This window comes from Eublepharis macularius, chromosome 3, assembly GCF_028583425.1.
Source record: "Eublepharis macularius isolate TG4126 chromosome 3, MPM_Emac_v1.0, whole genome shotgun sequence".
NCBI lineage: Eukaryota > Metazoa > Chordata > Lepidosauria > Squamata > Eublepharidae > Eublepharis > Eublepharis macularius.
In genome coordinates this window covers 46,556,473-46,581,237 of record NC_072792.1, presented here as the reverse complement: position 1 = coordinate 46,581,237, position 24,765 = coordinate 46,556,473, and the positions used below count along the sequence as shown (strand labels likewise).

The 24,765-nt window shown below is 39.6% G+C and overlaps 1 protein-coding gene across 1 annotated transcript in view; it reads right to left on the bottom strand.

The window, feature by feature from the left end:
- Positions 1–812: 812 nt before the first annotated feature.
- ATP11A (ATPase phospholipid transporting 11A) overlaps positions 813–24,765 on the bottom strand; it is a 141,351-nt gene continuing 117,398 nt past the window's right edge. Inside the window, exons 19-30 of the mRNA XM_054973826.1 lie at positions 24,103–24,354; positions 23,661–23,835; positions 22,646–22,748; positions 22,279–22,424; positions 20,335–20,394; positions 19,173–19,300; positions 16,412–16,547; positions 13,021–13,086; positions 11,045–11,148; positions 9,145–9,310; positions 4,068–4,172; positions 813–928 (exon numbers count right to left, since the gene is read on the bottom strand). Of these exons, the coding sequence (XP_054829801.1) occupies positions 4,083–4,172; positions 9,145–9,310; positions 11,045–11,148; positions 13,021–13,086; positions 16,412–16,547; positions 19,173–19,300; positions 20,335–20,394; positions 22,279–22,424; positions 22,646–22,748; positions 23,661–23,835; positions 24,103–24,354 (1,426 nt within the window). The 3' untranslated portion in view covers positions 813–928; positions 4,068–4,082. The remainder of the gene's footprint in view (positions 929–4,067; positions 4,173–9,144; positions 9,311–11,044; positions 11,149–13,020; positions 13,087–16,411; positions 16,548–19,172; positions 19,301–20,334; positions 20,395–22,278; positions 22,425–22,645; positions 22,749–23,660; positions 23,836–24,102; positions 24,355–24,765) is intronic.

Below are 24,765 nucleotides of genomic sequence, written 5' to 3'. Positions count from 1 at the left end.
TAATCATTATTTTCAACTTCATATACCTAGTAGCAGCCAACTTCACCCATTTGATAGCCAGCTCGACTTCTTAATGTCTGTACAGACTCTAAGTAGAAATGTATTGGTCTACTGGGGAGAAACAATCCTAAATAGCATATAGTCCTACTTGGCGACTTACAATAAAATGGATATTAGAGAGTGTTTCTTGAAAGCAGATTTGCACAAAGGAAACACCAGTTTGTTCTACAGAAAGAACAAAGGACAAAGACGTCAGAAACAGCACCTGTTAACATGCTCTCTGATCAATGCTACCGACTGAAAATGTTTAACCACTGATTTCAGAAGTGGATCACTAACCGAAGCAATACACTTCAAACAATAACGGACAAAGGATGACAGAAGCAATAAACAGACAAACATTTTGACAATGCAGTGAATTTCTAGTGCTGTCGATTCTCACAGTGCCAGACTGTGTAGGTAATCCATTGCTTCAAAAGTTTAAAACATAAAAAAGCCTGTACTCCTGGAAGAATTTATATTCAGCACTCTCGATCCAGTCTGTCAGATTATTATACCGATTAGTAAAACCCAATAACATTTCAATCAATGCTGTTAAATAGTTGTTTGCTGGGCTTGGGGGAGTGGAAAATAGTTGTAGTTCTTAAAGGCTTGAGTTGGTGATCTGTCATAGAGACGTTTCCAAACCTGAACCCCTTTGGTAGTAACTCACACTGACATTGCAACGTTTATTGGAATAGCCAAAGATGGATGGGAGTATTGAATAATCATGGTTTCTCCAATGTGTAAACATTGTTTTTTTAGAACGACAACTAGACCTTCTCGCTTGGGAATTCTTGCAGTCATTGCTCCTGTATCTTGTACTCTTCAGAGAGGCAAGAGGTGTGAATTCTGAAAAATGGTCCCGACCATGGCTTGAAGTATTCTGCTAAGAAAATAAATGATATATTAAGCATTCATCACAAGAACAAAGCAGAAGCCTTTAATGTGGTATCTGTCATTTCAAAGGGGTATTAGAACAATGTATGAATGTAATGACCAATAGTCTATTTAAAATGAAAACACAGCCTGAAGGAGGAGCAATTTCAATTAATATAAATTCACTATTATTTTAGCGTTAAAGTGTTAAGACACTCCTTATGCTGCATTTTGGATAACTGATAAAATTTTCACAGCTGGATGACTCACATCCTTGACATTTTCTCTAATCTTTCCAAAGAGCGTAATCATTTTGAGAGATCCTTGTTATGCCTTCTCTGCTGTCCCCAGCCCGAATCAGAAGTCTCTAGACTATGGATTTTTAAATAGGAGCATACAGCTCCGAAGGAGGGAAAGCAATTTACACATCTTGAGGGGGGAGGGGACTTTTGAGGGCTTCAATCTTCTGTCAGGACAGCAAAGAATAATTGTTTTATGTTGCTCATGTCACTCTAAGGATAAAATCCCATATCTCTTCCCCCAGACCCTTAAAAAAAACCCACAGCAAACTAGAACCAAACCTAAGGAAATGACTGATGATCATCAGACTCAATTTCCTCTTTACCTTCTCTGAAAGCCCCCATAGCCTCTTCCTTTCCCTGCTTCTTCCTTCCCACCCACCCACCAACATATCTACACCCAGTCTTCAGCTTTTCTCCATTTCTCTCCCTGGCAGCCTCGACCTGGGAAAACTGCACAGTGGAGAACCTGCAAGGACTTGTGGGTAGGGGTAACTCACTCTCCTCTATATCCCCCTCTCCCCACACTTATTTCTCTCCTCTTAGCACTCCCCATATCCTCACCATCTGCTACCTTCCCACTTAACCAACCTACCTTTTATCTCTTCATCCCCCTCCATCTTCAGCTATTTTTATTATTTCCACTGACTTTCTCCACAATGGGAATCCAATGCAGCATACATCATTCTCCTCTCCTTCACAACAATCTATGAAGTAGGTTAGGCTGAGAATGTGTAAGTAGCCCAATGTCACACAGTGAACTTCCACAGCAGAGTGAGAATTCAAACCTGGGTCTCCCAGATCCTAGTCTAAAATTCTAATCACTACACTATACTGGCTTCCATGCAGCAGTTGTTGCTGGTCTGACCCCAATAAGTCCTCCCTCAAAGGCCAAAACAGACCTTTTAGTGACAGAAACCAAAGTTTGAAGTCTGGCAATACTGTTGTGGTTGCCTAGCAACCCCACAATGGTCACTGAGAGGTCATTAATTTCTTAAACCTACAGGCAATCCTTCTATTATTTGGAGGTTTTACCCCTCGTTATTTTTTTAGAGTTCAGATAATCAATCATTTTATTCGGTCAAAGACCAGCACAAATCTGAACAATACTGAGTATATCTTGCTTCGCTTTTGTTTCTAGCACGAAATACATTTGAAAATTATTTTCTCTTTGCTTAGGAGGCTCCCTGGCCATTTGGATTATGATAATTTTAAGACTGTTTCTGGAGGGTGCTAATCCCTGATTTACAGTTTGCGGTGCAAATTTTTTTGCAGCAGCCTGTAAAATCCTTTTAGAGTTCAGATTTTTCTGCAAACATGGGCCTTTTTCAGGTTCGTAGAAACAGCTGTCTTATCTATTCATGGCTCCAGTCTCGTTAATTTAAGTATCCACAGATTCGGCCATTTTGAGAATTAGATATATTGATTAATAAAGTTGCCTATTTTGAACAGCTTTTTTTATATCCTATTTTTTAACTTGTAGTTCTGGGTGCACTCAATTATCATACTGCATACTTGATGTGTGGTAGCGGATTAATGGTTTAAAATTGTCATGGGTTGCATCTATCGCTGTATCCACATTTGAATGCACTCTTCCAAACTATATGAAGGACACTGATCTGTTCAATGCAAGTTAATGTAGTGAGGCCTACTAGTATAGATGGTTTTAAAATGGAAATTGACAGATTAATGGAGATAAGTCCATAAATGGCTATTAGCTAAGATGATGAAACTCACATTCAGAGGCAGTAACCTCTGAATACTAGTGCTAGAAGTCAGGGAAGGCCTTTGCCACTGTTTCCTTGTTTGTTTGGCCCCAGAGCAATTGGGTGTTCGCTGTGTGAAACATGATGCAGGACTAGAGGGACCACTGGTCTGATCCGTCAGTGCACACCTTACATGGAAGATGCTATGAATCTTGTGCATTTGAGCTTTGGAATCACTTTGAAGAAAAAATGTTTACCTTCTGAATACTGCTTTACATTTAACCTTAGAAGACCAAAATTCTCTTCTGCTTACATGGTGTGCAAGCAAGGAAATTGTGTACATTCACTGATGGGAGACATGAAGGCTACAGAAGAGTGGACGGTTGTGCCCATGTCTTTTTAGCATCCTATAATTTTCAAATTGGCCCTAACAAAATATTTCCTTGAAGTCTGTGTTTTCATCTTGCATAGATGCTTATGAAAACAGGTGATTTACACTGAACGTAAGTTCTACGGCTTCAGTGTAGTGCAAGGCAGGACATAGAAGATAAGGCCTGTGCCATTAATGTCAGGTGGCATTGTACCATAGAACTTTGACAAGAAAAGGTACTTTGATATTTGTTCAAGCCAGTATTAAAAAAATCACAAATTCAATTGTAATATAAATGTTGCGGGTTATGCCTAGACATGAGGCCCACCACCATTTCTCATTTGAAGCAAAAGCGACTCAGCAGTGACTGATCAACAGCAAACAGAAATGCACATTTCATTAAGGTAGCAATCATACATACAAATCCTATTAAAATCAACATCAAAATCAAAACAAATTTCATCGGCTGTTACATTTTTGTATTAAAAGTTGGCACAAGAGAATCTGCTTTAGCAGGGCAAGTAATTTTGTGGATATGAAGTTATTTTAAAAAGGTGTAATCAAATCTTAAGAGACTTCAACATTCAAAATCAAATACTAAAAAACTTACCTGTGATTTAAAAAACAGAAGACAGACTATGATATCAAAACCCTAGAAATTATATTTCATCTGGTAAAGCACAGCAAAAACTCTGGAGGAAATGATTTTCTCTGAAAACACCACAGCACACCAATAGAAATTACCAAAATGGTAACAACGTGCAGTACTGTTACCTATCAATGATCTAATTATGCCTCAGAAGCCGAAAGAGTTCCTTCAAGAAGTGGCCCATCGTTGTTCGCCAATGCATTTAGAGTTGTTTTATATTTCATAATCTTCTGCAAGGATGAGGAAAAATACTGAGGCTATAGCTTTTATGAGCATCTCAAGGAATCAGAGAGGAAAATGTAAATGGTAACAAAGGAGGCGTTATACCAAACTGTCAGTACTGATAATGAAACACTAACAGGTTTAAAGAACAATAACCAAGACACTGTTATTTCTAATAACTGAATATTAATAACCACCCCATAAAAAGTCTGCCAAGAAAACATTGTGATGTGATGTCCCCCCATGGGTCAGTAAGGACTTGGTGCTTGCACAGGGTACTACCTTTACCTTTAATAATGCGGGCAGTGGAGGCACTGGCTGCAGCCTTCCCTGTCGCCTTGCTGGCTGCAGTGGAGGTGCCTGCTCCGGCCTTCCCCACCACCCAGCTGGCCGCTGCGGAAGTGGAGGAAGTGGTGCGGGCAGCGGAGGAGCTGACTCCTGCCTTCAGGATAGGTAAGTGGGGTTGGGGGAAGGGGGCTCAGTGGGGGTGGGGGGCTTGGTGACAGTTTTCCCCCTCAGTTTGGTATGCTCTGAATAATTACGAAGCATGCCAAAGTGATTCCAATAACCCAAATCTGAAGTGGCTTGCTGCTTTAGGTTTTGGGTTATTACGGATCTTTTTCCCGCTTCGGGTAAACCCAAAGTAGGAAAACCGAGTATTTCGCCAGTGCATACCCATGGTCTGTAGTGCATGACTCTGAAAGAACTATTGAGAGCTACCTGTTCCTATAATATTTGTCCCATTTGCAAATTAGTATCATCTTTCTGTAAGGAACGTATGTTTTCCTGAAATTTTCTCCCAGACCTAATGTAGAGGTCTGCTTTCCCCCTGATGCATCTTCAATATGGGTCAAGATGGTCCAAGAAAACTCTGGCTTACAGAGAACAAAGACAAAAACTGAAAGGAGGCAAGCAACCACTCTTAATTCAGTGACACAAACTAGATGAAAATAAGGAGCTTCTGGGGATAACCCCCAAAAGATTCAGCGATGCCCCACCAAAAGGTGAAATCGCAAAAGGTATCAGATCACAATTAAGGACCTCCAATAATTTCATCAGTATGTCTTTCCACACAAAAGATACACTGTATCATGACTGGCCCTTATTTTGGATGAAGCTATTTAATCTTTTTGTCTTCATACCAAAACCCATCTAGCCTGCCAACTAAGTACTACCTTGTTTGAGATTTGTCCAAAGAACCTACCTCCTCTCTATCCTCTGTGACTAATCTGGGACCAACTTTGCACATATGATACAATCTGATTAATTCTCCCCTCTTTTTTCACTGATTCTAATCCCAGAAAGAAAATAAAACTTGTTTGTTCTGTAACTGGATTCCAACCGTATTTAAAGTCTATGTGCTTTGGTTTGACCTCTCAGAGATCACCCATGCACTGAGAGTTCTTCTTGCCCACCCTGTTTGGCATGATATGTGGCCTCCTTCTTTCAGATTTACTAGCTATCCAGTGACTGGATCTCCTTTATCAGTGTTCGATTCTTGGTTGGATTTCAGGATTAGTGCATACAAGTGTGGAGCATGCAAAAACTTGTGGGAGACCATCTCATTTTCCTCTCCCCCACCATGTTCTCTTCTCCTTCTCTGCCCCCCATCGCTTCTTCCCCTTTTCCTGCTTCCTTCCCACTTACCTTTGTCTCTTGCACCTCCTGCCCCCCGGCAACTTCTCCCCTATGGCCCAGTTGCATGGTGCTGGCTGTGCATGACCATCTCATTTTCATCTCCCATCTCATTTTCCTCTCCCCCACCATGTTCTCTTCTCCTTCCCTGCCCCCCATAGCTTCTTCCCCTTTTCCTGCTTCCTTCCCACCTACCTTTGTCTCTTGCCCCTCCCACCCCCCGGCAACTTCTCCCCTATGGCCCAGTTGCATGGTGCTGGCTGTGCATGACCATCTCATTTTCCTCTCCCATCTCATTTTCCTCTCCCCCACCATGTTCTCTTCTCCTTCCCTGCCCCCCCCATAGCTTCCCCTTTTCCTGCTTCCTTCCCACCTATCTTTGTCTCTTCCCCCTCCCGCCCCCCGGGGAACTTCTCCCCTATGGCCCAGTTGCATGGTGGGGAACCTGCAAGGACTTGCAGGCAGTACTTCCCTGTATCCCCATCCCCAAACTAGTTCCTCTTTCCTTCCTCCTGGCAGCCTCCATACGCTGCAGTAATGCCTATTACAATATAAGCAGAAAAATCGTTTCTGCCATCCAATTGAAAGGGTAACTAAAGACTACCTATGCAGTTAATATGTGCTACACATGGAGAAATAGTGACTCAGATTCTATTATAGCAAAATATTATGACATGAAGTCACCTAATTTTCAGAAGTAATTTCTGGTTTTAGTAAGAAAACAGCAAAAAGGTGCATATGGCTGAAATAAAAACAAGTAAAACCGTTACTTGCCTTTTTAATATACAGCCTTTGGCACTTGTTTCAGTCAGGAATATCTTTTGATTTACTTTAAGTAAATCAAAAGAAGATATAAGTTCTGAAGTTGAACTACTAATAACAAGTTTATACTATGGGTTTCTGTTAGAAACAGAAATAATAATTTAAATTGAAATGAAGGCATGTTAGTACAAATTATGTACCGTGGGCATAAATGAGAAAGAAATATACATGCATAAATTTACATCTGAAGATTAAATGAGGAAAATAGGCCTGCATCATCAAACATTCCTGAATCAGCAAAGGAAACAGAATTTAGCTAGTAGTTTACCAAAAGAAACAGATTCCTCCAAAGCTTTTGCATAATGATGACTATAGTACAATGAAAAGCAGTTTGAGCACATTTTAAACCTTCTGGAAATAGAGACTGAAACTCACTCCCCCACAAAATTTTATGAGAATACATGTGCTTGTTCACCACACACAGAAATGACAGCAGAAGAGCATACGTAAGAAATGAATTTGGGAAAATCAGACTTGTACTTTCAAAACTGAAAGAGAAAAGCTCAAGAATAATCTCTAATAAAATATTTGGTTGAAGTAATCTAAAACAGCAGAAGTTTAGTGGTCAGTTCTGCATTTTCCCACACATTTTTTAATTTCAAATTGCTAAATTATTTAAAATAAAAAGTTTTAGAAAGACATCTGTTACTAGTTATTCAACAGGGGTTATTTTAGTCACTGAATCCTTTCAAAATCCTTTATATAGGCAACAGCAATGCAAGGAGGAAAAATAATTTCCATGAAAAACGAAGGAGCAGTGGGGGGCGGGGGGAATGCACTGTGCCATATTAAAAGAAAATGCCATTCTGCACCAGGTAGGAAAAGGAAAAAGAAGAAACACTAATCACTGTGCTCGGGAACTTCCATCACATCTCTGTGTGGTGAACAATCCACTTAGGTGATTGCAATGCAAATACTCTGTGCATTCATCTATGTAAAACCACCAGCACTTAAGGAGAATAAACTTTGAGATGGAAATGCTCTATCGTGCGTACAAAGAATCAGAAAGATGATGCAAATAATTACTTATGGTATGCAGACACATTTGGAAACACAAAAGAGGGAAAGCCCGTGAAAATGTTTTAAGTACAGACGTGTTTAAAGTACAATTGGGGACACCAAGTACGATAAAAGCTTGTGACCGCGAATGCACTTTCTAAAGTCTTCTGAATGAAATGGCCAAGCATGCAGAAAGGCAGAAAAAGTCACCTTTTGCTCCATTAGAAACTTAGACTGCTTGAAGTCTGAGAAAGCATAAAGATGGTGGACTGTTCAACAGAAAGGCACTGATGTTTAGTCTGATTTCCCCAGAAGATTGAAGCAAGTACCCGTGTGCATCAATTACAGTTTAAAGCAAGGTAGCAGTTATTTTTAGGAAAAGTAGGTTGGGAGACAGGAGCGCATTGGAGAGGAAAAAGAAGAAACACAAGGAATAAATCTGATTAAATGCTAAAAGCTTTCTAATGCATATAACAAAGAAACATCAGTAATTGTAAGCTTAGGAACTGCACATTAAGGTGGTTTTCATTCCATCCATGGGACTGTATTACTGACAAACACCACACTAGACATCTTAAATCACAGCATGACTATCTCACCATATCCCTCTTCAGGTGTCTTGCTAAGGTCACCAAGTGCAAAGAGTATGCATGATTTTTGCCAGCTTCTGGAAGCAGTAACTAAGTTCTATAGACAGCAGCTGTCAAAATGTTAAATAGCTCTCTGAACAGTATTGAGGACCATATCATTTAACATTTACTTAGTCCCTTTGAACTTCTGGTTCTTCTTACAACCTGTTTATGCTTTCCAAAGTAAACCAGTTCAATTAATTCATGGAATTAGAATTAGTGCAATGAGCTTTACACATAAAAGAGGTATTCTTTTCTATTACAGAATGACGATAAACTCTCCAGAAAGCAAGTCAGGACTGTCAATGGCAAGCAACTTTTCGAAAACACAGATATACCTGGGTAACTGCTGCTAATTTCCATCAGCTGTTTTCACAGCAAAACATGGCTTTCAATGTCTATTACATGTTCCTAAAAGCCCACTCCACTTATCTTTGTTATCTAGTTTCCGCAGCCTATTTGCAGTCAAAATCAACTGCTTCTTTGGTAACTGTATTTTCTCCCCCCAAACACCATGTGTTTCTTGCCAGTCAGGTATCACGCAGCCAGAGCGATGATATCACCACACTATATAATCAATCAGATGTGGCTACATAGAAATGTAATCAACAGCTGCACTTTGTTCAACTCCTATAATTATGGGATACTGCGGTCCACATCCATCATTGGTTCATACATCAATGTCTGGCCAAGCAAGCAAGTACACTGGGAAACTCAGGAAAAGAAAAAAAATATCAAGAGAACTTGCATTAAGTAGTCTAATGGACGTAATCCTAAGCGCACTTGTCCTCAAGTCTCCTGAACAGAAATGTCGGGTCAGCTTGTAAATCTAAGTAGGGGCTCTTAATGATTTTCTATAAACATTTAAAACAAAACGAGGACAAAATATTGTTACCTGCATTCTTTCTGTTGCTGTGGGCCATAAATGCCTGCAAAGAACTTTCTTCAGCACATCTGGAAGAAGGCTCACTGTTATGAGCATTATAATACCCAGCCATGCAGGACCACTTGACAACATTTGCATGAACACATAGTACATCCTCTGATAATTGAGAAAAGGCCTAATGGGGAATAAAAAAGGAACATGACACTGATGATTTCAAAGTGCATAAGGCACAAAGCACCATTTCACAGCATTGTCTCTTTGTATTGTAAAGCTGAAAAAAAGCCTGAAGACATGGATACAATCTTTATATTGTTTGTCAATTTTCAAAATTGGTATAATGCAAGTAGAAAAATATATTTCTCAAGCAACTCCACCTACAATCTACTAAAAGGAAATTAATTGTTCATATAATTTCCTAGCTCATCTTCTTAGAGGTCTGAAACACGTCAAACTAAGCACTGGTTTATAAGAAAGGAAGCCATCTCTTTTTCCTTTCCCCAAACTAAGACTTAGTGTAGGATTAACTCCAAGTTGAACTGAATCTTAACACAACAATGAAGTATGGTCTGCAGATATGAATATTGGCCTTTATTTTATACTAGAAACAACGTCCATTGTGTGAAAAAATACAATGGACTTTAGAAAACTGATTTAGCGGTCCCCCTCCCAGCAGCAAGCAGGCGCTTTGTAGCAGCTTGGAGGCCAGAGTGGAAGGGCATGGAAGGGAGGTGCAGGGAGAAGTGCTTAGGCTGTCGATTCAGCGCGCCCCCTCCCAGCAGCAAGCGGATGCTTCACAGCGGCCTCAAGGCCAGAGGCATCAGCAAGGAACCTGCGCGGGGATAAAAAGCAAGTTGTCGCCAATACAGCTTGCCTTTTATATATTAGGATTTGCGAGCCATGTAAAATAAGAATCTGCCTTATATACTGATGCAAACCAATGGTAAATCTAGCCCAGTACTGTGTGCTCTGTCTCAAGGGGTTGCAGTTCTTATAAGGTAACACAAGTCTAGAACGGGGGACTCTGACAACAGGGTCCAGATGCTTTACTTCAAGCACAACAATTTGCAGGCATGGGGAACTACTGATCACTGCAGCAACGCCTTGCAGATGACCCATAGAGCTTTTCATCCCTGCAGGATCAAATGACCTGAGTGAGCAATAAGCTCTCACCCAATCTTATCCAGCCTGTTGACTCTCATCTGAACTGTTGCAGAATGCCTGGGAAGCCTGCCTGAGCCTCCTGAATGGGTGAACTGCCTAGCCTGCTATCTGTCGCCACTCCCAGTTGGGACAAGGACTTTCTCCATGCAAAACATACTATTTGAACCACCAAAACTGCCTCTTTCACAAAATGTTAAGAGGCAATAGGCCTATTCTTTCCAGGTACATTTGGCTAAAAGTCTTGAATCAGGACATACAACATTTATCCAGAAAGCTCAAAGCAGAGCCACTCGTAGGCTGTGGAAATGCTGACCGTACTGGCATAGATTGCCTCATGACAAGCCATGGAAGCTGGGAAAGAGCTACACAGCTGGAGAACAACAAATCTGGCAAGAGTTGAAGCTGAATCATAGTGACTTTATCTGTATGTCTTCCCTCAAGGATAATATGAGGTAACTTTTCCAGTCTTATTTGGTTTCTGGCTGAAGTAGCTGGAACTTCACTTCTAATATAATCCTAGTTGATTTCAGATCACAGAACTTTCAAAACAATTACTTCAAACCACACTGACCTGGTTTTTAGTTTAAAAGGGGAGGTCAGATAGCTCATCAACCATTACTGAAAAGACTACAGCTGTGGCCAGCCATGATGTGACCTCAAGTATAACTTTTACTATATCTCATACAGAATCCATTTTTGTGATTTTGAGAGTGAGAGATTTACATTAGGGTTCACAGCAATTTCTTACCAAATAATCCCTCCCCAGAGGAGGGAAAATACAACGTAGAACAAAAGTGATCCCCAGATCACAAAGTGATTGATCCATGTCCAGTGGTGTGTATCCAGTGCAAGCTGTATGAAAAGACATCTAGATCAAAATCTGAAGTGCAATAAATTATGTAAAAGGCATGTGAAGATAGAAGGCAACCGATCAAAAGTGAAATCAAATATACTGTTCTTTATTACATTTATTACATGGACTCTGAATTAAAAACTAGTAACTTTTTAGAAATAACGAGGAAACGACTTTATTTTTTGATGTTCCAGGGTCTTGCTGTTGCACTTTGATGAGGCCACCAGGAGGCAGAAGAGACAGAAACCCCTTGTGCACTGGTCAGTTTTGCCGGTTCAGTTCCCATAGTGTAGCGTTTTTTTCCCCTGACCATCTGCATCAGATTTGCTACCATAAGTAGTCACTCCAGCCACTATTGCAACTTTTCCACAGCTTTCCTGGGAGTGCTTATACCACGAATTTTTTAAAAAATGTATCCTGTGGTCTGCTGTTTCCCCATGTACACTCTTTATTCTGTTTTTGGATGTTCCACCCTCTACCCCTCTCCCGTCCCCTGCCAGCCCACTTCATTGTGATTGGCTGCTCTCATCTATCCAGTCACTCCCTCTCTCCTTCTTTCCATCAGCCCTCCCATCCTCTTTCCTCTTTTTTTAATGTTAAGTCCAGCACAGGATTAATAAATTGCTGATCTGAAAGCAAGGAGGGGGAAGTTCCCTTTTCATTCTTTCTATAGAGAGAGGGTAGAATTGAAATTGACCAATCACCATCAATTTCACCTTCTAGCTAAGTAGAGGAGGCCGATCAATTTCACTCCAGTTCCTTGGGACTCATTCCTGTTTTAGAGAGTACACGTACCCCGAGGGAGGAAGGGAGAAGCAGCCATTTCCTGGCTTTTAAAGCCAGCAGGGAATAAACATTAGGACTCATTCCTGGCTTTGAAAAAAAAAAAGACAGTATGTGCATGACTGGGAGGAAGAAAGCAAGCAGCCTTATGACCCTTTCTTTACTTTACTGATAAAAATGGTGGAAAAGATGTTCAGAGAGCTAAAGAGGGTAGGACTGGTTACTGGTGGACAGACCAATCAGCTCCAGGGGAAAGGAAGAGGGAGCACGAGAAGCAGAACGGGAGTTTTTGATTCTTCACGGACATAACACGTGCCAGCAGTGACTGGGCAGCAGCTCAAAAAAAAATCACAGAATGTGCGGAGGGGATAAAAACGGGGGAAAGATGGACAAAAACCATTTCTGTTTCCCATAACTCCTTTGCACATGTAGAACTCTGGAGAACATGGGAAGCAGAATAGATTCTGAAATGTTATAAAGTGACCAAGTGGAAAACACCTATGTTAGCAACTTACTTTTTTTTTTTTTTAAAGCAGCCCTGTGACCTCTGTTACGTTGTGCAAAGTGCCAGGGTCACTTCTCTTCTCTATTCTCTATTGAGAACCAGTTTGGTGTAGTGGTTAAGAGAGCGGGACTCTAATCTGGAGAGCCAGGTTTGATTCCCCACTCCTCCTCCACTTGAAGCCAGCTGGGTGACCTTGGGCTAGTCACAGCTCTCTGGAGCTGTCTCAGCCCCACCCACCTCACAGGGTGTTTTGTTGTGGGGATAATAATGGCATACTTTGTAACCCACTCTGAGTGGGCATTCAGTTGTCCTGAAAGGCGGTATATAAATAGAATGTTATTATTATTAATGTTGTTATTATTTTATACCCAGATATCTTTTTAATACTATTTAAGACAGAAATACTATTCTTCATATAATATGAATATTGAGCTTCGAAAGCTATACTGCTATTTCTCTAACCAACAGTTTCTAAAAATGTACATCACAAGCAACAGGCACAGAGATATATTTACTTTGAGAAACAACACTACTAAAAATGATACTAGCTGGGCTTCTATAGATACTACGTAGAAGATCTTACCTTCAGGGTAACAGTAAATACTAGTACAGTGAACACCAGTGTCCCAAAAGTCCAGTTTCCAAACATCTAGCAGGGAAACAAAAATACATACTGAAGAAGGTCTAGGTAATGTATTTTAATATAACACATTTTACTTAGAATGGTGCTGATTATTGATTTTGAATCCACACGCTTAAGACTTTAATTGGAGCATCAGCTACTACTACCGGAAGAGTTGATATAAAGTCTTCAAACCATCTTTCGTGTAATATGAAACCATAGGCACAGTGAGTCTTTTGCTCTGAGGCTCCCCTTCATACCCTCACTGTGCTCAGAGTACTCTTACCATTTGTACTCTTCTAGATCTAGCAAAACTTACTTTGAAACCATCTACTACGTTTTTAATCCCTCCCTTCCTCTGCAGAGCTCAGAGCAGCATACATGGCTTTCACCTTCACTTATCCTGTGAGGTAAGCTAGGCAGAGGAGGACTGATGCACGGGCACCCAATGAATTTCAGGCCCAAGTGGGAAACTGAATTCAGGTCTTGCCGGTTGGAGTCACAGACTCTAAAAACCACTACACCACTCTTGTAAAAGAAAAATCCTAGAGACGTGGTTGAGACTGAGAATAAAGAGACAGAACGGATACAATTCAGTCTGTAAAAGCTTTATTTCACCTTGGGCATCTGATAATACTGCCTTGCCTTGACCTAGATAGCACAGGCTAGCATGATCTCGTTAAATCTTGGAAAGTAACCAGGGTCGGCTCTGGTTAGTATTTGGATCAGAGAACACCATCGAAAGATTGCTATGCAAAGGCAGGCAATGGCAAACCACCTCCGGACGTCTCTTGTCTTAAAAACCCTGTAGGGTCACCATAAATTGCCTGAGATTTAACATTTTAAAAAATCCTACCTATTCCAGAAATTTTTTGCATTACTTTTATCATTTTTAAAAAATGTAAAAAATCTAAAATTGACAAATGGACAAAAATGCAAGAATTACATTTGTTTATTTTACTTATACCCTGTATTTCTTTTCAAGGGGGACCCAAATAATTTTTAGAAAATTTTAGCTTGCTTTTATTTTTTTTACTTCATTTATACCCCATTTTTCTCCCCAATGTGGACCTAAAGTGGCGCGATCCTTCTCATTGCCTCCATTTTCATCCTCCTCATCCTCCTTTCCTCCAGCGTGAGGCAGGTTAGGCTGAGAGAGCGTGATTGGCTCAAGGTCACCCAGTAAGCTTCCATGGCAGAGCGGGGATCTGAATCTGGACTTTCTAGATCCTAGTCTCATACTCAAGTCACTTTTGAAATTGCAGGACAATAAATAAAAATAAGCGTCTTTTAGTAACTTCTCATACCTAAATAAAAAAACCTGTATTTTCTAAATAAGGTTATAAAATATAAAATAATCTATTAATACTGTTTTAAACAATGCTAGGACTAAAATAATGGAATTTAGCAAGTATCTCTTATCCGCTCTTTTCCTGTCTTCACACTAGAGAGATTTACAGTGAAATCCTAAACAGAATTACTCCAGTCTAAGTCCATTGATTAGGATTTCACTTAGGCCAGGCTCTCTTACGTGCCATAAGAAAGTGAGCCCAGCCCATAGGGAAGGTAACAGAACAAAATACAGAAATCAAAGAAAAGGTACCAGTTCTGCCTACCTGCTAGACTTTAGATACTGTCTAAAGTCTGTTAAAAACATTATTATGAATTCAGTATTCCCAGCATAACAAGTTTGCTATTATTTCCCTTTCAAGATACCATCTCCTTATTCTACCTTGTGAATCAGTTAGCACAACAGAACACCTAGAAAAAAGCAGGTCATAGTTTGCCTAAGCGTGTGTTACTTTCTGTTCCCTAGCTTAATAGGCTAGAGCCAAAGTTAAACCAAGTCATGGTGATGAATATATTCACATATAATACTGAATTAGTATTATCTCGTACTTTAGATGTGATGTCCAAAAGTACATGTTTCAGTGGTTGGCCATTGTTGATTTAGATTCTATATCTACAAAGGTTTTAGTTTTGCTATTTCTAGGCCCTGCCCATCCAGACATATTTTAGTACATTTCTATCAAGTGATCCAGATTTCTATTTGATGAATGTTGTCTTACACTTTTAAACCGATCAGTAGTCTTAATTTTCCTCCTCTAGCTACCTTAATGACCTGCCTTCCTTTCCCAAACGGACCATATGCGTAACACATCTGGTCTCTTATTAAATATTAGATTTAAAAACACACACACAATATTGAATTACTATAACTAATGCAAGATAATATACAATGTACAATTAATTGAACAGGAAGAAAAAGTAACTGAAAAGTGGCAAGTAAAACATATACATACTTTTTAAAAGTTTTTTGTTTCTGATAACCATAATCTTATTTGTTGCTTTTAAAAAGCAAACTAAGAGAGGTCACTGGCATTATTTCAGCATATCAGGGCAGGAAAAAAACACTTCCCAGAAACTTGAATCTGATCTGTTCTATAACTCAATAGGAAAAGCGGAAAACACACATCATGACAAAACCACAGTAGTCTTACCATGTGAGTGTTGGTTGTCATTAGCTGAGGATAGGAAGAGAAGCAAGTAGCAAAAAAAGGAAAAAAGCAAGACACAAATAAAATAGACCACATAAATGTTAACATGCAAATAAAAAGCAGAAGGACTTTAAAATTATATTTGGTGAGCTAGATCCAAGGCTTTCGAGCAAGTCTGCAGATAGGATGTTTTCATGTTTCCTTTTCCACAGCATCCCCCTCCCCCAAACAGCTGCTGAGTGTCAGAGACCGTCCAGAACAGTATGCCATGGGTGCACACGGAGGCTCCAGAACAGTATGCCACGAGTGCACACGGAGGCTCCAGAACAGTATGCCACGAGTGCACACGGAGGCTCCAGCAAGGAAAAAGAATCTGCTGAAATTATCCTGGCACAACCTTTGAGGAGTGGAGGTTGCAGAAGCCTTGGCTCTAACCCAATGCCACTTAATAACAAATAGAAATAGAATGCTTTGAATGGATTGTGTAGTCTGTCTAAATTAACAATGATGCTTATCTCTATATCTGAGTGCCTATTTTTTAAAAAAAGAAGCTATGAATAAATCAAGCAATTGAAAATACAAAGTATGCATTACTGGAGAAAGGAAACACATTAAAAATATATAGTTCCTTTACAAATAGGTTTCTCCTAAATGGGATTGCATCTACTTACTAAACTGCTTCCACATACTGAATTCAGGTGTTGCCATTCTCTCCCACACCTTATGAAAATACCAGCCTTTCCTATTTACAAATATGAATTATACTGAATGAAGACAAATAACAACTAAAGTTTAGGACTAACACCCACGCACCCGATTTTTCCAGCATAGCTTTAAACCTGTTGGATACTAACCTGTCCATTGCTGGTCACAGTTGTATTGTCAAACAAGAAATAGGCACCAAAGAAAAAGACCACAGCATCAAATACTCCCAAGAATGTCCAGTAAATAAATACACGCCAGCGCAGAAGAGCATTCTTGGCAACATCCCTGAATAGTGACACAGATAATAATTTCGACATGTTCTAACATGCTAAACAAAGAGATACAAAATTGCAAATGTTTAAGTGAGCAATAGTCAGATGCAATGTATTTTGCATATTTTCGTGTTCCTCCCTTAATATCCAATTCTGTGTGCGTATAGTACACTTGTTCTATTGCAGAAGAAAAGAGTTAATATAACACACTGATAACTTCATCTTAAATAATAAAAAGCAACACTAGAGGTCTCTAGAATATTTGCTTTCAATTCAAGAAGCTCCTCTTTGTAAACTGTAATAACGTCAGATTTTTTTTAAAAAAAACATTTCTATAAAATCCTATATTTTCTAATGAGAATCTCACATATATAAATCATAATATTAAAATGATTTACTATCAGTGATTCAGCTGGTTTCTCAGAAAGTTTTAATAATTACATTTTAAGGCTATTATTAGAATGTGTTATTTAATAACAAGAGAGCTGAGCTGGTTAATTTCCTCACGCCCTGAGAATTGAATAGCTCTGTGTACTAATATATTTGTGACATATCATAGTACAAGTCAAATGGGAAACAAAAGCGAACAAAGGAGCAAAACAGGAAAAGAAATAAATGGGAGTAGATTGTGTATGTGTGTTATGTACCATCAAGTTGCTTCTTGGTGACCCTATGAATTAATGATTTCCAAAAAGTTCTATCATTAACAGCCTTGCTCAGATCTTCCAAAGCAAAGACTGTGGTTTCCTTTACTGAATCAAGCCATCTCATTTTGGGTCTTCCTCTTTTCCTCCTTCCTTCAACTTTTCCTGGCATTATTGTATGTATCTTGATGATACATCTCATGATGGTACATCTCAAGATGTATCTTGATGGTACATCTCATGATGTACCAACTTCTACTTACTGATATAAAGGCATGAGGCAAAATGCACTTTTGAGCCTCTCTCTTACAATTTGAGTACATATAAAAATGGAATTCATGTGGAATGGAGAAGAGTTTTAAGCCAAATAAATCAATGTAAGTATTGCACTGAAGTTGTAGGTAACCAAAATTCAAATTTTTAAAAATGGACTATGATGGAGGGACTTCTACTACTTTATGCATATGCAAATTAGTACACCATCCACATTCTTTGTTGGAATGTTCCCCAAGAGACACCAACACAGAATCATTGAGCGCCCTTTTAATGAAGAAAAAAATGGAAACGGTGGCTACTGCTTAGGATGCAGTGATCAACAGGGCTGGCGCGCCCATGGAGGCCAGGTAGGCGGTGGCCTCGGGCGCGCGAGCATTGGAGGGGCGCCGGAGGGGGTGTCGGGGGCAGAGGTGCGCGCAGTGAAGCTGGCATGACTGGGCTGCAGCTACTGCTGCAGCCAGTCAGCCAGTTCCATGCTGCCGCCGCCACACACCCCAGCCAGGCGCAGCCTCCGGGCGCCGCCCCAGCAGCAGCTCGCAGCTTGTGCACCCAGCTGGGGTGCGTGGCAGTGGCGGCACAGAGCTGGCTGGCTGCAGCAGCAGCTGCAGCCGGCCACACCAGCTCCGCTGTGTGCTCCTCCACCCCAGCCGGTCGCAGAAGCCGTGAGCTGTTGCTGGGGTGGCGCACGGAGCAGCCTCCGCGCGCCGCCCCAGCAGTGGCTCGCAGCTTCTGCATTCAGCTGGGGCATGTGGTGGCGGCGGCACGGGGCTGGCTGGCTGGATGCAGCTGCTGCTGCAGCCAGCCACACCAGCTCCGCTGCACGCTCCACTGCCCCAGCTGGGCGCAGAAGCTGTGAGCTGTTGTTGGGGTGGCGCACGGAAGCTTCTGGGCTCGGGGCTCTGTGAGCTGCCCAGCCCCCTGCGGCGTGTGATGACATCTGCGATGATGTCATCACGCAGTCCGTGGCATGCGTGCGTGCGCAGAGCGCGCGCTCGCTGCCTCGGGCGCCAGAACCTCTGGCACCGGCCCTGGTGATCAAATTACGTATGCAACTACCCACATAATAAGGACATCCTCATAATCACTGCTTGGTGTGTTCCTCAATACTTCAAGTTCTATTTATATCAGGGCCTTCTCTGTGATGGCACTGAAATTATGGAACCCTCCCCCCTGGGAGGTTCACCTTACTTTCTCCCTAGTGATCAATAGGTGCCAATTATCAGCTTTTAGGAAATAGAACATTTATTATTTTTCAGTCTCCATTATGTTTTGTTGTCTATTTTTATCTGAAACTGTGCGCATTTTTATATTTAAAAGACACACCAAACTTGTTAACCATCTTGTAGGTTTATAAGATAGAAAGGCAAGGGTCTAATAAATAAATTACTAGTAGCTGCCACTGTCTGTCCTTTTTCATAATGGAAAAATATCCACTTTCTTTTTTCCAAGATGGTGGTTGTGGCACACAAGATTTTGGTTCATGTACTTCATAACATGGTTAGAGGCATTATATTATTTCAGGAGTATTGTTCTACACAAGGAGTGTTTTAGATGACTATCTAAAATAATTGCTCATTTTAAAAACATAACATGTTTTTTTTACCAAATCTTTTAAAATCCCAAACAGAAATGCATTTCAACATGAACTACATGTAGAACTTTGCAATGTTCTACTAGCTCGTCTGAAGCAACCATCCAAACAATGTTATTAACTCTACCTGTACAGTGAAGGGTCTCTCTTGAGTGTATCTGAACTGACATGCTGTTCCATTAGACTATACAACAGGATAGGAAGTGAAGTGAAGCTGATATTGTACAAGGTAAGATACGCAGTATCATATAAAGGCTGTAGATGGAAAAACAGATTATATTTACCAGATATAATTTAATTCCAAGATACTGTAATGGTGAAGATTTAAATGAGGAAGTGATGAAGCAATCCTAGAGGATCTTCTGAAGCACAACGTCCATTATCCAATAGTAATCTTCTAATTCTCCAAATTCACTCTGCTCCTGCCTTTATTGAAACAGCCCTAAACTTGAATTGCTCTCCCAGTTGCCAAACATCTAATTAGCAACTGCAATATATTCGTATCATGTATATTTGAAATGACCACTATCCAAATGTGATGGGAGAGGGGTTGGTTGACCTCCCAAATTCTATTATTTGTGTAGAGATTGCATTTATTACTTGATAACTTTCAATATAAAATTGTCATATTCAGTTCTTGATTGTAATTCAGTTCTTGGCTGTCATGTCAGACAACTGCAACAATGACATGAGGCAGCAGTCAGTGATCATCTACTAACCGGTTGGCAAAGGCCTATATTCTCTACTGCTCTCGGCTAACAACCTTAAAGGCAATGAATAGTAAGTATTTTAAACTATACCACTCGCACCAAAATGCTGCATGCTTGAAGTAATAACCCTCATATTGTTTGTATAATAATGAATCATGAATTGAAAACTGAGGCATATGAGTGAGCTAGAGTGTTTAGTCCTAGGGAGAACTTTCAATCTAGCAAGTCTCAAGTACATGCATGCTCCTTTCTATTACTGCAGAGAAGAAAATATCATTGTTTATTTGAAAGTAGTAGTTCTTTGATTGACAACTCAAAATCCCAGTTGTTTCAATGGGACAACTATCCTCCATGATGCTAAATCATCCTGCTTTTGATTACCTAGAAACCTTACAGACAGATTTTGGTTGACAAATACTTGACTATAGTTTCTGTGGTATGAACCTAATATCTATTCTATTCTGCTTTAAGCAAGAGAAAGTCAGCAAGTAATATTTAAAATCCTTCTGGCCCAATAAAAATATATTACAAAATAGTACCAATTCAATCACAAGGGGAAAAAATTATACTCTAACATACCTGCTGTGAAAACCCACAGAAGAACTGGTATAAAAACTGAGGAAAAATGAAGCAAACGTTCTGAAATACAAAACAAATAGATGTGGCACATCATGATCACACAGTAAAAAGTGGAACCAAGCATATATTAAAGTACAACTAAACATAAAATTAAGATTTCAGTGAGAAGGAAACAAACTAACAAAAAAGAGATAAAATTCAGTACTGAACAGAATTATTGTAGTAAGTGGGTGGAAACTGTATGAAATTATTGTAGTAAGTGGGTGGAAACCAATGAAAATTACTCCATACATTTTCTCTCTCAAGTATATACAAAATATGGAGATATTGGGGTCAGTTTACTGTAAAAGATGAAGCCTAAGGTGAAGAAAGAACAGCGTAAAAGATTTTCAAGATGGGGAGATCCTGGAAGAGATGGTTAGTGGTCTGGCAGGAAAGATAAACATTGCAGTGCCAAAAAATGTGGTTGCTAAGTCAATGAATTTGATTTGTTTGGGTTCTTTAATCAAGTGAAGGAAGAGCATCTTCACTTTCTGTATTCAGGAAGGTGTATCAACTCTTTCAGAGGGTATTTGGTGAAGGTGGATTATTTTGGCAGCTCTGACCGGTGTGTTGTTTATTGTTGTGTATTGTTTTTATCTTGTTGACCAAGTGTTATATTGTTTTTGTCCTTTGCAACTGGTTTTGTTAGTCACCTTTCGTATAAGAAGATAAGCCAAGATACAAATATTTTAAATTTAAAAATGAACTACTCTATCAAGCCAATTAAAAAAGATGACATTGCTCATTTAAAATGGTTTAGCTGAAGAGAGCTGTGGTATCAAAATAAGCAATTCTCAGCATAGCAGCAAAACATAGCTATCCAATGTGCTGATCTATTGTTATAAAATACCTGAAACTGGAAATTTAAAATGTAGGTTTACAAGAGGGAGTCTTGTTATTGTAAGCGTAATACCAATAAAAATTACTGCTAACATGATCTGGCCTATCAGTGCAGACATAAAAACAAACAATCTGTCTTCCATTCAGCTTGGTCAACTGAAATTAGAAGCTGATTCATGTTGCAGCCATCAAAGTGCTTATCCCTTTATTTAGTACTGAATATTTTAGAAGTAAGTGGTTTTGGGACAGCAGGTCTTTCTGTGACCCTATTCTAAATCTGCTGCGCCAGCAAATCAATGCGGAGGATGAGGAACACCATCTGCTTCAGAATATCAGATTACAAATGCTACAGATAGATAATCTGGCAAAATCTTTAGAGATGGGGAACCAGTGAACTTCAGGTTTTAAATATTCTTTTCCCAAAAACCAATGTTACAAAGTAGACAAAAAAGTTACTGAATATGACAACAGCATATGGTTTTACCATAGAGTTTTCAGCGACTGCTGCTTCCAGGATGTACCTGAAAGTGATGTGTCGACATGGAGGACCTTGGCATTTTTGTTTTATTTTTCTCTTGCTGCTGCTCAGAGGGCAATGGAGATTATCAGAGGCAGGCCTCTATCTTTAGATAACCCTCTCTTTAGATGTAAGCCTCTCTGTTTAATATAAGCTTCCTCTTTCTAAAATATTAAGATACCACAAAAAAAAATCCACCCAACATTTATTTATGGAACTGCAGATTTTCTAGAAACAGAGAGCTGGAAGGGAACCTATGGATCATGTAGTCCAACACCCAGCACAATGCAGAAAATTCATAGGAATCCTCCCCACTCCCCCAGTGACCCCTGTTTAATGCCTAGCAGAAGGCAAAAACCTCCAGAATCCCTGGTCAATCTGGTCTGAAAAGTCCTTCCTGACCTCGAAGTGGCCATCAGCCTTGGCTTGGGCATATAAGAAAGGGCCTAAGAGTCAACCACTGGCTCATTTCATGTAGTAGGAAAGATAACATAGCATTTTCATCAAGTACAAAGATAAGGGGGGGGGGAGAAGAGCCAGCCTACCTTATAAAAGAAGTATTGCACAAGTTCAGATATCCTGACGTAATAAAAATGCCCGTGAACAAGCAACATTTTTTTCAAATGTTTAAATTTGGGTATTGCATAGTCACTATTTCTTGCGGCTTGACGGCCTTCCTTTCCAATAACGCCTGGAAAAAATAATTGGTTAACACTGCTGAAGCAATGTGAAATGATTCAGTCAATCTGAATTGGTGAAATCAGTAATTGTATCTCTTCCTAGTTTAGCTGGATTACATGCTATGTATTTTGAATTAAACACACTTCTGAGAACAAGCTCTGGGTTTACTTAAATTTAAAGAACTTATCTGATTTATGTTTGCCTTTTACTGACTTGGGCTAATCCACTTACCTATGCCAACATGTGCTTCTAAGATCATACTGACATCATTTGCTCCATCACCAATTGCTAATGTGATAGGGTGCTCCTTAGACCACTTAATTAATTTTACAATCTAGAAGGAAAAGAAAACTCATCTTATTTTTAAAACAATATTTGCTCTTTCTTTCTATCTTGTGTGATTTAGCTTAATATGCCATTTGCTAGGTACGTGTGTATACTTTCAGTCCGAATACAACAGAACATTCTGATCTCAAGGCAGAGGTGAAAGACTGGTGAACACAACATATCTTTGAGCCTGCTCGCTCATTACTGTGTTTATTTGAACAGGTTATCTTCATAATTTCATAACAGTAAATCTCCATTCTTTCTGCGTACATGCTGGTGATTAGGGAGATGCCACATTCAACAGATACTGCAAACTGCACTTCATTTGATTCCCCCTTACCCCTTAAAATTAGGAGGAAAAAATGTACTGAAATTTATCCCAAGAAAATAATGACCCAGTAAGACCAAAGATACGTTGTTTTCTACTCTGTTTTTTACCCCTTTCTTTATTTTTATTCATAGTATCAGTTGATTATAAAGTTCTAATCAGTCAGAAAAATATAAAATAATTTCTACTATAAATCTAGTCTTCTATTTTTCTTTTTAGGCAATACAAGTTTCCATATGAAGTTACTGTTCAGACTCACAATATATCCACTGGAAAAAAAATATTTCAGTTGATACATATATATAAAAAGAAAATGCAGCATTTTTCTTTTTCAGTGTTGCATAAATCCTAGCACTAGCTCAAAATACGCATAAATCAGTGGCACAGCAGGGTGCCATTTTAATGTACCATTAACTAATTGCTTTCTTACATAAATTCTTTCTTCCTTGTTTTTAATTTTTGCTTCCATTATCGATCATGAGAATGTGGGTGTTTTAAACTTTTCGACATGACTACAACATGCTACATAATGATTTTCAATATTGGTACACATATCCATTTATCAGATAATTAAAGAAATGAAACACAAACCTGTGCTTTCTGCAAAGGAGCCATTCGACAGCATAAAACTGCACTGCAGTTCCTACAGATTTCAAGGAAGAGCTCTCTGTAGTTACCAGAGCTCCCATCTTCCCGTGGCTTCATTATTAATGATAATGCTGCTCCATCAATAATTAAACCATAATCTTGCATTTCAGCTGAAAGCCTGTTGAGTGACAAAAAATGCACAAAATGAAATTTGCAATTTAACCAATTCTGTTTTTACATAGTAAAAGGCACATAGTACCTATGACAGACAGCTGAAGTTCTGGGTCTCCCTAAGAACAGCCAATGGGAGCTGTCAAAACATTCAGCACTGTGACAGTGTGTTGAACACAGCTAGAACAGTTAGTTAGTCAGAGGGAGTAGAGAGCAGAGGGAAAGTTGGGTAAAGCAGAGTAAAGGTGAGTTGGAACTTGTACTTTCTACATACCCTGAGAAAGTATCTCTTGTTAAGCTGCCGCTGTGCCGTAGGACAGTTTTGCTTAACTCAAACAACACATCGTGCAAACTTTGTTCCTCAATTTTCTTTGTAGTCAGCTCAAGTATTTGGGTGTTTCTTCTGAACAGTTTACAGGCATAGCATGTTGCAGCAGCGGTCTCCATTTTGTCTCCTGTCAGAACCCACACCTTAATGCCAGCTTTTTGCAGGGCTTCAATGGTATCAGCAGCTTTCTCCTGCAGGCTGAGGGACACCAGTTGAAAAGATTTATTGGCAGACTTGAAATTAAAAATGTAGGGGACTAAACTAAAAGGTTAATACTATACTGGAAAACATGCTGGTAAGTTTTTATCTGTGGGCAGCATTTGCTACCATGGTGTGAACAGGGAACAAGAAGATCACTGAAGGTTATAATATACTATTTTCAGTATCAGTCTGTTTAAAATGTTATTGTTATTTATTGAAGGGATTGAATTACTTCATTGCAGGAGTACAAAACAAGATTTTTTTTTAAAGAAGTGCCGCAGTGGCCCAATCCAGGCAGGGTAAATAATACCCCCCGAGGCTGTTTCAGGTCAGGAAAAACAGCAGAGGAGGTAACACTGAAGCTCCCCCCCCCTCCCCTGATGCTTTGGTTCTGAGCCAAATCAGGTC